Consider the following 16886-nt stretch of genomic DNA (forward strand, 5'->3'; position numbering starts at 1 on the left):
AAAAAACCAAGAATTGTAGGTTATTGGAACGTTTAATTATTGACAAAACAAAACCTTACATTTACAGTACGTTGATCCAGCGGTCTTTGAAGCAGGCAGACAATCACTGATGGTTCAAATAATTAACTTTTCTCAAAATCGTCGATGAACCTTGCATGCAAGATGTGTTGTTCCCAGGCCTTAGTCTTTGGTCATTGACACATACTTCTTTGATATGACGCATCAGTCTGACCAGTGGTTGGTCAACTGGCTGAAACTGGTAGTTTTGACATGTTGATTTTCTGACCAGTCATATTCCTACCATAGGACAAAGCACACCTTCCCAGCACTGAGAATTCGGTTATCTAGAGCAGCCATCTATAAATAGCCCAGCCAGCTGCACACAGCGAGCCAGCCAGTCAGCTGAGGGTGCCAGCAACAAACTGGCCTGTCTGACCGTAGCTGTAATACTCTTACTTACAACTTTATTTAAATGATAGCTGAGCCGTTTGTTGCATTTCCTTTTTGAAATTTGACACATGACTAGATCGATTTCTGCAGATACCACTCAATGCAATTGTAATCCCATTTCAATTTGGTAAGAAGTATTTATTAGTACTAACTGATTGAGGTGCTTTGGTGTGTTTTGAAAGTGTTAGCACACTTTTACTACAGACATAATACAGTTTTGTTTTAGAGGCAACAAGCATGCTAAACACAGAACAGCAAGCAGAATGAATGAAGCAAGCCTTACCTTTGCACCAGAAAGTAGAATGAATAACTGCTAATCCAATACACTGCACTCCATTGTATTGTATACAACTTTCACAATTCATTTTGACGGCATGAAAATGAGCACAGTCCACACAAAAACAACAAAATAAAACAGCACAGATACCAACACATTCACTTTCCTTTAGATAAGGCACATATTCATTCCAGTAGTGCTTGCTTTCCACAGAACAGAGAGCACAGTGAGTGGGAGTAGACACTCGTCCCAAAGTACAGACCAAACCCATGGCGCCCCCCCCCCCCCCCCCCCCACCCTTTTTCCCCCCAGACAAGTCTTGCTTCTCTAGAACTGTTTATTACAACCTGCAGCATAGCATATCTCCCAACAGGTCTAGGTACCAGCAAAGCTACAGGATTAGAGGGAACTGAGATAAGGGGGCATTTGTTTTAACATCTGGAATCCATTTCCTGCTCAGTGCCAAGGGGCCCGTTTCACTTAAAGCTGCCTACTATCAATTACAGTGGGGATACACATCCCTGGCTCGACACACAGCAAGCTAATTGCCTGGCTGACAGACTGGTGCAAGATAGTGGGGCATTAGAATGAAGGGAATGTGTTGTAAATCTCCTAGAAACAGCACTCGCCAGAGATAGTGAGACTCTGCTGGCCGCCATTTTGGATTTCCATTGCCCTGGTAACCAGCCAGTGCGGGCGCACTGGCAGGAACAACTGGGTCGGCTAGGCCGCGAACCGAATTCTGACCTGCACAGCGCGGCTGAGAAGGTGTGAAAGCAGGACATTTGGATCTATACATATTTTCAGCCAAGGTCCAACTGACCTTTTGTCTTTCAGGCCTGGGAATGGTACGCCTTTCGTCGTAAATACGACGAAGTCATATTCTAATTGCGACGATTTGAATTTCCGCTACGACGAAACCACTGTTTGCTAAAAAAAATAAAAAAAATTCTCAAACGGTTGCGATTCCTACTTGGTCCGTTCACGATCATACAAGCTAACAGGCATTTCCGGCATGAACGCGTCGCCGTTATTACCATGTGCTTCAATCACAGAGTCTTTGCGCCTAGGACAGAATAGATATTTGAAAACTGTGGAAGAAATGGCCTTCAGGACAGATGTTGTTGACCGAGGGGGCACTTTCAGCGATGAAGGAATGCGTTACAAATAGAATTGGGCGTGGGTCGATCGCGATTTTACATTTGAGAGGCCAACGCAGAAAGATGCACCGGCGTCTCTAAAGAGTAAAGTGTGAGACTTAGTGTACAGAGGACTCGATATGCTGAGTTTGGTGTTGGATTTTATGCACAGTTGCTTGATTTCACAGGAACAGAGACAAATGTTTCAAGACATTGTAGGACTTTTTATGCTTAGTTTGGTGTTAGAATGTATGCTTACTACCTGTTCACTGGATGGAGTATGCTGCAAGATCATCTTGAGGTAATGAGCTTTTGATTTTTACTTCCCAGATCCAAGGATAAAAGTATTAAAACATGGAAAGGTTACATCTTGAACTGCATTTTTCATTTGATCCTTTCTTGATTGATCTGTACTTTTTGTGTGAGAAAAGAGCCTCCGTGTGCCCTGAAAAATGCTTTAAAAAAAACCAACCTCACACACAGAAACAGCGTTGGATGGGACAGTTTTACCGTCTAAGTTCAGGTCAGTTGAGCAAAAATGTTCTTCTTCTGCGTTCGACGGTTTTGTCGTAGTAAGCGTAGACATCCGGTCTGCTCCCCGCCTAATGGCCGATGTCTTCGGGGGACTACGTGGGTTTAAATTTGGAGTGGTCCTTCTCCTAGAGGAGTTTCCTTGCAGGGATAGTGAGCCTCTTCTGCCCTCGTTTTAATTTTGGGGTGATCTTCTCCTAGAACAGCTGCCTTCCAGGGTTGACGAGCCTGTCCTGCCCGGCTATTTAACCCATAGTTGGGGGTTGGTTCGTGGGCACCAGGGCGTATCCACACGCCGGTGGGCCTGCATGCCACACGTCTAGGGGCCAACCTCCTCCGAGTCCTTGTAGTTCAGCCTGGGGCCTTTCGGTACCCAGTTCACGCCTGTCGCCACGATGGAGGCACTACAAAGGGCTTGCTGTGGAGAGGTTATGTACTGGCAGGAGAGACTGACGCAAGCTGCTCTCTTTTCGCGTTGTCCTGAAAAGGACGGTGCTAGCCAGTGGTGAGGGCTGAAAGCGAGAGGTGACAAGCACAAAACACTTCGCCAACACACTAGACACATCACACAACCATTTGACAAGCAGCAAAAATGTTCTAATAATTTCCTTTTCATCCTTTTTTGCCAAGCACATCATTGTGGGGTGTTTAATCAAATAACATGGACCTACCCACTCGCATGTTCTTTTGTTCACTCTCTTTGCATTCTACCTATCGTACGGTGAAAAAAAGAGAAACTCCTTCCTGGGGATGACTGAGTTACCTCCCCTCTGCCGCTAATTGGTTTTACTGTGAGTGCGTATAACTTGCTGCTATGGTTTCCTTCAGGATGCGGAGGAGTTTTACGTGGCCTACGACAAGCTGCTTGACTACGTGGACAACGCAGAGAACTGGCCAAAGATTGAAGCAGAGCTGGCAGCGAGAGGGGTAACTATGTCCTCCTCTTTTTCTGTTTGTCTCAATTTGCAGTGGCAGGGTAACTACATCCCGTATATTCAAGGTTATGCCGAGCGTACGCCGCTGTACCGCCAAGCGATTGTTGGCTGTGTGTTGATGCTGTATGGTTTCCAATGTGCGGTGGCAGTTTTATTCCGATCCAGATGTTGCGGTGGTGCGCTACCACACAGTTTTGACTGCTTCATTTCTTTTTGAATTTCAGACTTTTTTGAATTGTGATATTTCACATATCAACGCATGATACATCAATGAACATAATGGTTTGGCTTTTCAGTCCATTTATCGACAAACAGGCGTGTAGGATGGGATGAAAGTGGGCAAATATGCTTGAGTGAGGACAGATCCACAGCAAATGGGTTCGTATGTTCATTTACGTGTAAATGTATTGTTGAAAACCACACTAGATACAAACCTTACTCATTCCCACAACTATAAATTCAAGCTGTACGTGGTTTCAAAGAGACACATTTTGTTTTGAATGGGGGACACTTGCCATGAAGTTAGAGACAACGCTTTGTTTACACCTGGCGTCGGCGATCTCTCGATAGCCTAATATACAGCGTGAACTATGGAGAGGGGTAACTATGCCCTCCTCTTTTTGTGTTTGTCTGTATTACAGTGGCAGGGAGAGGGGTAACTATGCCCTCCTCTTTTTGTGTTTGTCTGTATTACAGTGGCAGGGAGAGGGGTAACTATGCCCTCCTCTTTTTGTGTTTGTCTGTATTACAGTGGCAGGGAGAGGGGTAACTATGCCCTCCTCTTTTTGTGTTTGTCTGTATTACAGTGGCAGGGAGAGGGGTAACTATGCCCTCCTCTTTTTGTGTTTGTCTGTATTACAGTGGCAGGGAGAGGGGTAACTATGTCCTCCTCTTTTTGTGTTTGTCTGTATTACGGTGACAGGGAGAGGGGTAACTATGTCCTCCTCTTTTTGTGTTTGTCTGTATTACGGTGACAGGGAGAGGGGTAACTATGTCCTCCTCTTTCTCTGTTTGTCTGTATTACAGTGGCAACGAGAGGGGTAACTATGTCCTCCTCTGTTTGTGTTTGTCTGTATTACAGTGACAGGGAGAGGGGTAACTATGTCCTCCTCTTTCTCTGTTTGTCTGTATTACAGTGGCAACGAGAGGGGTAACTATGTCCTCCTCTGTTTGTGTTTGTCTGTATTACAGTGACAGGGAGAGGGGTAACTATGCCCTCCTCTTTCTCCGTTTGTCTGTATTACAGTGACAGGGAGAGGAGTAACTATGTCCTCCTCTTTCTCTGTTTGTCTGTATTACAGTGGCAGGGAGAGGGGTAACTATGTCCTCCTCTTTCTCTGTTTGTCTGTATTACAGTGACAGGGAGAGGGGTAACTATGTCCTCCTCTTTCTCTGTTTGTCTGTATTACAGTGACAGCGAGAGGGGTAACTATGTCCTCCTCTTTCTCTGTTTGTCTGTATTACAGTGGCAGGGAGAGGGGTAACTATGTCCTCCTCTTTCTCTGTTTGTCTGTATTACAGTGGCAGAGAGAGGGGTAACTATGTCCTCCTCTTTCTCTGTTTGTCTGTATTACAGTGGCAGGGAGAGGGGTAACTATGTCCTCCTCTTTCTCTGTTTGTCTGTATTACAGTGGCAGGGAGAGGGGTAACTATGTCCTCCTCTTTCTCTGTTTGTCTGTATTACAGTGGCAGGGAGAGGGGTAACTATGTCCTCCTCTTTCTCTGTTTGTCTGTATTACAGTGGCAGGGACAGGGGTAACTATGCCCTCCTCTTTTTGTGTTTGTCTGTATTACAGTGGCAGGGAGAGGGGTAACTATGTCCTCCTCTTTCTCTGTTTGTCTCTATTACAGTGGCAGGGAGAGGGGTAACTATGTCCTCCTCTTTCTCTGTTTGTCTGTATTACAGTGGCAGGGAGAGGGGTAACTATGCCCTCCTCTTTCTCTGTTTGTCTGTATTACAGTGGCAGGGAGAGGGGTAACTATGCCCTCCTCTTTCTCTGTTTGTCTCTATTACAGTGGCAGGGACAGGGGTAACTATGCCCTCCTCTTTCTCTGTTTGTCTGTATTACAGTGGCAGGGAGAGGGGTAACTATGTCCTCCTCTTTCTCTGTTTGTCTGTATTACAGTGACAGGGAGAGGGGTAACTATGTCCTCCTCTTTCTCTGTTTGTCTGTATTACAGTGGCAGGGAGAGGGGTAACTATGTCCTCCTCTTTCTCTGTTTGTCTGTATTACAGTGACAGGGAGAGGGGTAACTATGCCCTCCTCTTTCTCTGTTTGTCTGTATTACAGTGGCAGGGAGAGGGGTAACTATGTCCTCCTCTTTCTCTGTTTGTCTGTATTACAGTGACAGGGAGAGGGGTAACTATGTCCTCCTCTTTCTCTGTCTGTCTGTATTACAGTGGCAGCGAGAGGGGTAACTATGTCCTCCTCTTTCTCTGTTTGTCTGTATTACAGTGGCAGGGAGAGGGGTAACTATGTCCTCCTCTTTCTCTGTTTGTCTGTATTACAGTGACAGCGAGAGGGGTAACTATGTCCTCCTCTTTCTCTGTGTGTCTGTATTACAGTGACAGGGAGAGGGGTAACTATGTCCTCCTCTTTCTCTGTTTGTCTGTATTACAGTGACAGGGAGAGGGGTAACTATGTCCTCCTCTTTCTCTGTTTGTCTGTATTACAGTGGCAGGGAGAGGGGTAACTATGTCCTCCTCTTTCTCTGTTTGTCTGTATTACAGTGACAGGGAGAGGGGTAACTATGTCCTCCTCTTTCTCTGTTTGTCTGTATTACAGTGGCAAGGAGAGGGGTAACTATGTCCTCCTCTTTCTCTGTTTGTCTGTATTACAGTGACAGGGAGAGGGGTAACTATGTCCTCCTCTTTCTCTGTTTGTCTGTATTACAGTGGCAGGGAGAGGGGTAACTATGTCCTCCTCTTTCTCTGTTTGTCTCTATTACAGTGGCAGGGAGAGGGGTAACTATGTCCTCCTCTTTCTCTGTGTGTCTGTATTACAGTGACAGGGAGAGGGGTAACTATGTCCTCCTCTTTCTCTGTTTGTCTCTATTACAGTGACAGGGAGAGGGGTAACTATGTCCTCCTCTTTCTCTGTTTGTCTGTATTACAGTGACAGGGAGAGGGGTAACTATGTCCTCCTCTTTTTCTGTTTGTCTCAATTACAGTGGCAGCGAGAGGGGTAACTATGTCCTCCTCTTTCTCTGTTTGTCTGTATTACAGTGGCAGGGAGAGGGGTAACTATGTCCTCCTCTTTCTCTGTTTGTCTGTATTACAGTGACAGGGTGAGGGGTAACTATGTCCTCCTCTTTCTCTGTTTGTCTGTATTACAGTGACAGGGAGAGGGGTAACTATGTCCTCCTCTTTCTCTGTTTGTCTGTATTACAGTGGCAGGGAGAGGGGTAACTATGCCCTCCTCTTTCTCTGTTTGTCTCTATTACAGTGGCAGGGAGAGGGGTAACTATGTCCTCCTCTTTCTCTGTTTGTCTCTATTACAGTGGCAGGGAGAGGGGTAACTATGTCCTCCTCTTTCTCTGTTTGTCTCTATTACAGTGACAGGGAGAGGGGTAACTATGTCCTCCTCTTTCTCTGTTTGTCTCTATTACAGTGACAGCGAGAGGGGTAACTATGTCCTCCTCTTTCTCTGTTTGTCTGTATTACAGTGGCAGGGAGAGGGGTAACTATGTCCTCCTCTTTCTCTGTTTGTCTGTATTACAGTGGCAGGGACAGGGGTAACTATGCCCTCCTCTTTCTCTGTTTGTCTCTATTACAGTGGCAGGGACAGGGGTAACTATGTCCTCCTCTTTCTCTGTTTGTCTGTATTACAGTGGCAGAGAGAGGGGTAACTATGCCCTCCTCTTTCTCTGTTTGTCTCTATTACAGTGGCAAGGAGAGGGGTAACTATGTCCTCCTCTTTCTCTGTGTGTCTGTATTACAGTGGCAGGGAGAGGGGTAACTATGTCCTCCTCTTTCTCTGTTTGTCTGTATTACAGAGGAACCTCACTTTTATTACCACCCACCCACCCCCCACCCCTCCATTCGTCCCCTCCTCCCAAGCCTCACCCACCTTTTTAAGACCCTGCTTTCCGTTCATGACCTCTGTACATTTTCCTCCCATTTTAACACTCCCTCCTTTTTGAGTCACTTGAGAAAAAGTGACTCTATGTAATCGGTCAGTGTTAGTCTGTCCGGCCGGCCGTCCGTAGACACCACCTTAACGTTGGACTTTTCTCGGAAACTATCAAAGCGATCCGGCTCATATTTTGTTTAGTCGTGACCTCCAATGACCTCTACACTTTAACGATGGTTTCGTTGACCTTTGACCTTTTTCAAGGTCACAGGTCAGCGTCAAAGGAAAAATTAGACATTTTATATCTTTGACAAAGTTCATCGGATGTGATTGAAACTTTGTAGGATTATTCTTTACATCAAAGTATTTACATCTGTAGCCTTTTACGAACGTTATCAGAAAAACAAGGGAGATAACTAGCCTTTTCTGTTCGGCAACACACAACTTAACGTTGGGCTTTTCTCGGAAACTATAAAAGTGACCGGGCTCAAATTTTATGTGAACGTGACTCCCAGTGACCTCTACACTTTGACGTCTGCTTTGGTGACCTTTGACCTTTTTCAAGGTCACAGGTATGTCTTGAAGGAAAAAAATTGAAATATCATATCTCTGAAACTATTCATCGGATTTGATTCAAACTTTATAGGATTATTCTTTACATCAAATTATTTACATCTGTATTGTGTTGTGAATAGCAATTTCTTCCTGTCCATCTGATGCCTCATATAATATTCAGAACTGCGAAAGTGACTCGATCGAGCGTTTGCTCTTCTTGTTGTTTGTTTGCTTAACGCCCAGCCGACCACGAAGGGCCATATCAGGGCGGTGCTGCTTTGACATATAACGTGCGCCACACACAAGACAGAAGTCGCAGCACAGGCTTCGTGTCTCACCCAGTCACATTATTATGACACCGAACCAACCAGTCCTAGCACTAACCCCATAATGCCAGATGCCAGGCGGAGCAGCCACTAGATTGCCAATTTTAAAGTCTTATGTATGACCCATCCGGGGTTCAAACCCACGACCTCCCTATCACGGGGCGGACGTCTTACCACTAGCCTGACTAGGCCAACCGTGCCGGTCTCCCTCCTTTGATTTTCTCAGAATGTTGGAGGTCTTTAAAGCGAGGTCCACAGTAGAGCAGTTTTTCTTCTCAGTCACTCAGCCATGGGTGTGGAATAGTTCTGTGGGCAATTTGCATGTGTGTGTGTCTTTCCTGCTTGCTTTTTTCTCATTGCCTATTTAGAAGGGCGGAGTTCTTCTTCTTCTTCTTGTTTGCTGTTAGATCGTCAGTCCGGACTGCAGGGCGAAACGTGCTGTCCTCTCCAAGTCCTCTCTGGGGCCGTATAGCTTCTTTTGTAGCGCTGTCTCCTCTGGCCAGATGGTGTCCCTCAGAACACTGTGGTATGGACAAGCCTGCAGGATGTGCTCTGCTGTCTGATTAGGGCGGAGTTCAGATCACTTGCTTTATCCATGGCAGGGTTTGTGCACGTGCTTGAAATCCTTGAAAGTGTTTCGATTTTGGAGCGGTCAATTTTAAGTAATTTAAAGTACTTAAAAACTGGAACCCTGCCATGGTTTTTCTGTGTTGAATAAAAAGCAAACAGAAGGGCAGAGTTCACATCACTTGGGTTGTTTCTTTTCTCTCAGATATCATTTTACAATTTCTTGATAGTTTGTCTTTTCCACACAGGTGAAGGTGATATCATTTTACGACGTGGTGATGGACTTTATCCTGATGGACGCGTTTGACGACCTTGAGAACCCGCCCTCCACCGTCACCGCTGTCGTCAACAACCGCTGGCTCTCCAATGGATTCAAAGAAACAGTGAGATGGCTTTTGGTTTTCTGCTTTCTTTCTGTTTTGCCTTGTTTCTTTCTCTCTCTATTTCTTTGGATTCAGAGAACTTTGAGATTGTTTGCTTGTGTGTAGTCATGTTCTCTCTTTCTTTTATTCTTTGTTTGTTTGTTTCTCTTTTTGTGTGTGTGATTCTCTTGTTGTTTCTTAGATCTCAATAGATGAATTTAGAAATAACATCAGGTTTGTATGGGTTGTGCTGTGTGTGTAATGGTGTTGATTGTGTTTCAGGCTCTAGCCACGGCGTGTTGGTCTGTGCTGTATGTGTAATGGTGTTGATTGTGTTTCAGGCTCTGGCCACGGCGTGTTGGTCTGTGGTGTATGTGTAATGGTGGTGATCGTGTTTCAGGCTCTAGCCACGGCGTGTTGGTCTATGCTGTATGTGTAATGGTGTTGATTGTGTTACAGGCTCTGGCCACGGTGTGTTGGTCTGTGCTGTGTGTGTAATGGTGTTGGTTGTGTTTCAGGCTCTATCCACGGCGTGTTGGTCTGTGCTGTATGTGTAATGGTGTTGATTGTGTTACAGACTCTAGCCACGGCGTGTTGGTCTGTGCTGTATGTGTAATGGTGGTGATTGTGTTTCAGGCTCTAGCCACGGCGTGTTGGTCTATGCTGTATGTGTAATGGTGGTGATTGTGTTTCAGGCTCTAGCCACGGCGTGTTGGTCTGTGCTGTATGTGTAATGGTGGTGATTGTGTTTCAGGCTCTAGCCACGGCGTGTTGGTCTGTGCTGTATGTGTAATGGTGTTGATTGTGTTTCAGACTCTAGCCACGGCGTGTTGGTCTGTGCTGTATGTGTAATGGTGGTGATTGTGTTACAGACTCTAGCCACGGCGTGTTGGTCTGTGCTGTATGTGTAATGGTGGTGATTGTGTTTCAGGCTCTAGCCACGGCGTGTTGGTCTGTGCTGTATGTGTAATGGTGTTTATTGTGTTTCAGGCTCAGGCCACGGCGTGTTGGTCTGTGCTGTATGTGTAATGGTGGTGATTGTGTTTCAGGCTCTAGCCACGGCGTGTTGGTCTGTGCTGTATGTGTAATGGTGTTGATCGTGTTTCAGGCCCTAGCCACGGTGTGTTGGTCTGTGCTGTATGTGTAATGGTGTTGATTGTGTTTCAGGCTCTAGCCACGGTGTGTTGGTCTGTGCTGTATGTGTAATGGTGTTGATCGTGTTTCAGGCTCTATCCACGGCGTGTTGGTCTGTGCTGTATGTGTAATGGTGTTGATTGTGTTTCAGGCTCTATCCACGGCGTGTTGGTCTGTGCTGTATGTGTAATGGTGTTGATCTTGTTTCAGGCTCTATCCACGGCGTGTTGGTCTGTGCTGTATGTGTAATGGTGTTGATTGTGTTTCAGGCTCTAGCCACAGCGTGTTGGTCTGTGCTGTATGTGTAATGGTGTTGATCGTGTTTCAGGCTCTATCCACGGCGTGTTGGTCTGTGCTGTATGTGTAATGGTGTTGATTGTGTTACAGACTCTGGCCACGGCGTGTTGGTCTGTGCTGTATGTGTAATGGTGTTGATTGTGTTTCAGGCTCTAGCCACGGTGTGTTGGTCTGTGCTGTATGTGTAATGGTGTTGATCGTGTTTCAGGCTCTAGCCACGGTGTGTTGGTCTGTGCTGTATGTGTAATGGTGTTGATTGTGTTTCAGGCTCTAGCCACGGCGTGTTGGTCTGTGCTGTATGTGTAATGGTGTTGATTGTGTTTCAGGCTCTAGCCACGGTGTGTTGGTCTGTGCTGTATGTGTAATGGTGTTGATTGTGTTACAGGCTCTAGCCACGGTGTGTTGGTCTGTGCTGTATGTGTAATGGTGTTGATTGTGTTACAGGCTCTAGCCACGGCGTGTTGGTCTGTGCTGTATGTGTAATGGTGTTGATTGTGTTTCAGGCTCTATCCACGGCGTGTTGGTCTGTGCTGTATGTGTAATGGTGTTGATTGTGTTACAGGCTCTAGCCACGGCGTGTTGGTCTGTGCTGTATGTGTAATGGTGTTGATTGTGTTTCAGGCTCAGGCCACGGCGTGTTGGTCTGTGCTGTATGTGTAATGGTGGTGATTGTGTTTCAGGCTCTAGCCACGGCGTGTTGGTCTGTGCTGTATGTGTAATGGTGTTGATTGTGTTTCAGGCTCTATCCACGGCGTGTTGGTCTGTGCTGTATGTGTAATGGTGGTGATTGTGTTTCAGGCTCTAGCCACAGCGTGTTGGTCTGTGCTGTATGTGTAATGGTGTTGATCGTGTTTCAGGCTCTAGCCACGGCGTGTTGGTCTGTGCTGTATGTGTAATGGTGTTGATCGTGTTTCAGGCTCTATCCACGGCGTGTTGGTCTGTGCTGTATGTGTAATGGTGTTGATCTTGTTTCAGGCTCTATCCACGGCGTGTTGGTCTGTGCTGTATGTGTAATGGTGTTGATCGTGTTTCAGGCTCTAGCCACAGCGTGTTGGTCTGTGCTGTATGTGTAATGGTGTTGATTGTGTTTCAGGCTCTAGCCACGGCGTGTTGGTCTGTGGTGTATGTGTAATGGTGTTGATCGTGTTTCAGGCTCTATCCACGGCGTGTTGGTCTGTGCTGTATGTGTAATGGTGGTGATTGTGTTTCAGGCTCTAGCCACGGCGTGTTGGTCTGTGCTGTATGTGTAATCGTGTTGATTGTGTTTCAGGCTCTATCCACGGCGTGTTGGTCTGTGCTGTATGTGTAATGGTGTTGATTGTGTTACAGACTCTGGCCACGGCGTGTTGGTCTGTGCTGTATGTGTAATGGTGTTGATCGTGTTTCAGGCTCTAGCCACGGTGTGTTGGTCTGTGCTGTATGTGTAATGGTGTTGATCGTGTTTCAGGCTCTAGCCACGGTGTGTTGGTCTGTGCTGTATGTGTAATGGTGTTGATTGTGTTTCAGGCTCTAGCCACGGTGTGTTGGTCTGTGCTGTATGTGTAATGGTGTTGATTGTGTTTCAGGCTCTAGCCACGGTGTGTTGGTCTGTGCTGTATGTGTAATGGTGTTGATCGTGTTTCAGGCTCTAGCCACGGTGTGTTGGTCTGTGCTGTATGTGTAATGGTGTTGATTGTGTTTCAGGCTCTAGCCACAGCGTGTTGGTCTGTGCTGTATGTGTAATGGTGTTGATTGTGTTTCAGGCTCTAGCCACGGTGTGTTGGTCTGTGCTGTATGTGTAATGGTGTTGATTGTGTTTCAGGCTCTAGCCACAGCGTGTTGGTCTGTGCTGTATGTGTAATGGTGTTGATAGTGTTACAGACTCTAGCCACGGCGTGTTGGTCTGTGGTGTATGTGTAATGGTGTTGATCGTGTTTCAGGCTCTAGCCACGGCGTGTTGGTCTGTGCTGTATGTGTAATGGTGTTGATCGTGTTTCAGGCTCTAGCCACGGCGTGTTGGTCTTGTGCTGTATGTGTAATGGTGTTGATTGTGTTTCAGGCTCTAGCCACGGCGTGTTGGTCTGTGCTGTATGTGTAATGGTGTTGATTGTGTTTCAGGCTCTAGCCACGGCGTGTTGGTCTGTGCTGTATGTGTAATGGTGTTGATCGTGTTTCAGGCTCTAGCCACGGCGTGTTGCACGTTGGTCTGTGGTGTATGTGTAATGGTGGTGATTGTGTTTCAGGCTCTAGCCACGGCGTGTTGGTCTGTGCTGTATGTGTAATCGTGTTGATTGTGTTTCAGGCTCTATCCACGGCGTGTTGGTCTGTGCTGTATGTGTAATGGTGTTGATTGTGTTACAGACTCTGGCCACGGCGTGTTGGTCTGTGCTGTATGTGTAATGGTGTTGATTGTGTTACAGACTCTAGCCACGGCGTGTTGGTCTGTGCTGTATGTGTAATGGTGGTGATTGTGTTTCAGGCTCTAGCCACAGCGTGTTGGTCTGTGCTGTATGTGTAATGGTGTTGATTGTGTTTCAGGCTCTAGCCACGGCGTGTTGGTCTGTGCTGTATGTGTAATGGTGGTGATTGTGTTTCAGGCTCTAGCCACGGCGTGTTGGTCTGTGCTGTATGTGTAATGGTGGTGATTGTGTTACAGACTCTAGCCACGGCGTGTTGGTCTGTGCTGTATGTGTAATGGTGTTGATTGTGTTACAGACTCTATCCACGGCGTGTTGGTCTGTGCTGTATGTGTAATGGTGTTGATTGTGTTACAGACTCTAGCCACGGCGTGTTGGTCTGCGCTGTATGTGTAATGGTGTTGATTGTGTTTCAGGCTCTAGCCACGGCGTGTTGGTCTGTGCTGTATGTGTAATGGTGTTGATTGTGTTACAGACTCTATCCACGGCGTGTTGGTCTGTGCTGTATGTGTAATGGTGTTGATTGTGTTACAGACTCTGGCCACGGCGTGTTGGTCTGTTCTGTATGTGTAATGGTGTTGATTGTGTTTCAGGCTCTAGCCACGGCGTGTTGGTCTATGCTGTATGTGTAATGGTGTTGATTGTGTTACAGACTCTGGCCACGGCGTGTTGGTCTGTGCTGTATGTGTAATGGTGTTGATTGTGTTTCAGGCTCTAGCCACGGTGTGTTGGTCTGTGCTGTATGTGTAATGGTGTTGATTGTGTTTCAGGCTCTAGCCACGGCGTGTTGGTCTGTGCTGTATGTGTAATGGTGTTGATTGTGTTTCAGGCTCTAGCCACGGCGTGTTGGTCTATGCTGTATGTGTAATGGTGGTGATTGTGTTTCAGGCTCTAGCCACGGCGTGTTGGTCTGTGCTGTATGTGTAATGGTGTTGATTGTGTTTCAGGCTCTAGCCACGGCGTGTTGGTCTGTGCTGTATGTGTAATGGTGGTGATCGTGTTTCAGGCTCTAGCCACGGCGTGTTGGTCTGTGCTGTAAGTGTAATGGTGTTGATTGTGTTACAGACTCTGGCCACGGCGTGTTGGTCTGTGCTGTATGTGTAATGGTGTTGATTGTGTTTCAGGCTCTAGCCACGGTGTGTTGGTCTGTGCTGTATGTGTAATGGTGTTGATTGTGTTTCAGGCTCTAGCCACGGCGTGTTGGTCTGTGCTGTATGTGTAATGGTGGTGATTGTGTTTCAGGCCCTAGCCACGGCGTGTTGGTCTGTGGTGTATGTGTAATGGTGGTGATTGTGTTTCAGGCTCTAGCCACGGCGTGTTGGTCTGTGCTGTATGTGTAATGGTGGTGATTGTGTTTCAGGCTCTGGCCACGGCGTGTTGGTCTGTGCTGTATGTGTAATGGTGTTGATTGTGTTACAGGCTCTAGCCACGGCGTGTTGGTCTGTTCTGTATGTGTAATGGTGTTGATTGTGTTACAGGCTCTATCCACGGCGTGTTGGTCTGTGCTGTATGTGTAATGGTGTTGATTGTGTTTCAGGCTCTAGCCACGGCGTGTTGGTCTGTGCTGTATGTGTAATGGTGGTGATTGTGTTTCAGGCTCTGGCCACGGCGTGTTGGTCTGTGCTGTATGTGTAATGGTGTTGATTGTGTTTAAGGCTCTAGCCACGGCGTGTTGGTCTATGCTGTATGTGTAATGGTGGTGATTGTGTTTCAGGCTCTAGCCACGGCGTGTTGGTCTGTGCTGTATGTGTAATGGTGTTGATTGTGTTTCAGGCTCTAGCCACGGCGTGTTGGTCTGTGCTGTATGTGTAATGGTGTTGATTGTGTTTCAGGCCCTAGCCACGGCGTGTTGGTCTGTGCTGTATGTGTAATGGTGTTGATTGTGTTACAGACTCTAGCCACGGTGTGTTGGTCTGTGCTGTATGTGTAATGGTGTTGATTGTGTTTCAGGCTCTAGCCACGGCGTGTTGGTCTGTGCTGTATGTGTAATGGTGTTGATTGTGTTTCAGGCTCTAGCCACGGCGTGTTGGTCTGTGCTGAAGGCAAAGAGACGACTACTCAAGGTACATAAGACAACATAGATCAAGACTTTTTCATATACAGTATAATAAATGTTGTTATTGTAATTGATAGCAATTGATCTATTTAAAATGTTCATCATGTACATAATTGTGAATTAGTTTATTTGTGATATTTTGTTGCTGTTGTAAAGTACGTTAGGATCTGCAAAACTATAAATACCCTTATCATCATCATTAACATTATATTATTATTATCATTATTATATTATTATCATCATTATCATTATTAATATTATTATACGTTATTTGTATTGTTTACCAAAATATGACTGTCGATATCTGTGTAAAATGTCATATTTTGGTCAAAAATACAAATAACATTTAGGTATTGATCGATTCTGGTTAAAATTCCTTTTAGTTTTTATGATTAAACGCACACAAACATGCACTATTTTCTAATCTCAGCTGGTCGCCTAAATATGAAGTTTTGTCGGCCACTGAAGTCACATGGCTGAAAGAATGGAAATCCAGTGTTCAATCGATACATTGATTATTGTTCCAGTACCCTGACGGGTTCATCTCCCATTTCTACGGCGTGTCAGAACACACGAGCCCGGTGCTGGCCTGGGGATTCCTGGGGCCAGACTCCGACATGAAACCTCTCTGCCTCTTCTTCAAGGTCAGTGTGCTTACTTAAACCTGCTAGTGCCTTGTCCCCCTTCATACCTTTAGCAATGACACATAGACCTGCTAGTGCCTTGTCCCCCTTCATACCTTGAGAGTTGATACATAGACCTGCTAGTGCCTTGTCCCCCTTCATACCTTGAGAGTTGACACATAGACCTGCTAGTGCCTTGTCCCCCTTCATACCTTGAGAGTTGACACATAGACCTGCTAGTGCCTTGTCCCCCTTCATACCTTTAGCAATGACACATAGACCTGCTAGTGCCTTGTCCCCCTTCATACCTTTAGCAATGACACATAGACCTGCTAGTGCCTTGTCCCCCTTCATACCTTTAGCAATGACACATAGACCTGCTAGTGCCTTGTCCCCCTTCATACCTTTAGCAATGACACATAGACCTGCTAGTGTAAAGCCGAGCGGTCTTAGCTTCACATTTCTGACACCATTTGTAAAGCCGAAAATGAGACGAGCTTCACATTAACTGTCTGTGTCTGTGTCTTAGATGTTATACGTGTTTGAAGGTCATTTGTCAGGATGGCAATCACACGACAGGACAAACAGACACACAGAATATAAACTCAAGAAGAGGCGGGTGAAGTTCAAAATTGTATTGAATCAAAACGAATCATGAAAACAACTCAATACAAGGCGTAGGTTCTTTTCAGAAAATATATCTGTACATTGGTTCACTCTATTCCTGTAATTTTCCTACTACTCGAAAAATATTTTAAGTCCTAAAATGGATGAAAAATTGGGCATGACCCGTAGGTACCCTTGGCAAAATACGCTGCTGAAAGCAATATCCTATGTCCTAAAATGGCCGAAAATTTGGGCAGGGGTTCGGGGCCTGAGTAAAAATAGAGTAAAAGAGTAAAGCGACGCCACTTTACTCGCCGTGTGGTAACCTGGGACTGCGGAACATTTTTTGTTAACCCTGTCAGTTCAGTCCATAGGGCGGAGTCCGGTATACCATTTAGACACTTAAGCCAGGTTGGTTGCCAAGACTCCCCCGAACCTTGAAAACTAACAGCTTATATACCTTCCATGACTGTCCCTGACGTCACAGCTAAGGAACCAATGAAAACGTCGCACTGGGATCACATAACAAAATGGGGAGGGAGGGGGGAGAGTTTCGAGG

The 16886-nt window shown here is 46.1% G+C and overlaps 1 protein-coding gene and 1 long non-coding RNA gene across 2 annotated transcripts in view; both read left to right on the forward strand.

The window, feature by feature from the left end:
• Window positions 1–16886, forward strand: part of LOC138948397 (uncharacterized) — a 319572-nt gene that overhangs the window by 50907 nt on the left and 251779 nt on the right. The window lies entirely within an intron of this gene.
• The window catches only part of LOC138948391 (mitoguardin-like), a 32574-nt gene that overhangs the window by 7820 nt on the left and 7868 nt on the right, over window positions 1–16886 (forward strand). The window contains exons 8-11 of the mRNA XM_070319923.1: window positions 3226–3324; window positions 9102–9236; window positions 15052–15105; window positions 15626–15742. Coding sequence (XP_070176024.1) covers window positions 3226–3324; window positions 9102–9236; window positions 15052–15105; window positions 15626–15742 — 405 coding nt within the window. The remainder of the gene's footprint in view (window positions 1–3225; window positions 3325–9101; window positions 9237–15051; window positions 15106–15625; window positions 15743–16886) is intronic.

The sequence above is a fragment of the Littorina saxatilis genome, linkage group LG15, assembly GCF_037325665.1.
Source record: "Littorina saxatilis isolate snail1 linkage group LG15, US_GU_Lsax_2.0, whole genome shotgun sequence".
Lineage (NCBI taxonomy): Eukaryota > Metazoa > Mollusca > Gastropoda > Littorinimorpha > Littorinidae > Littorina > Littorina saxatilis.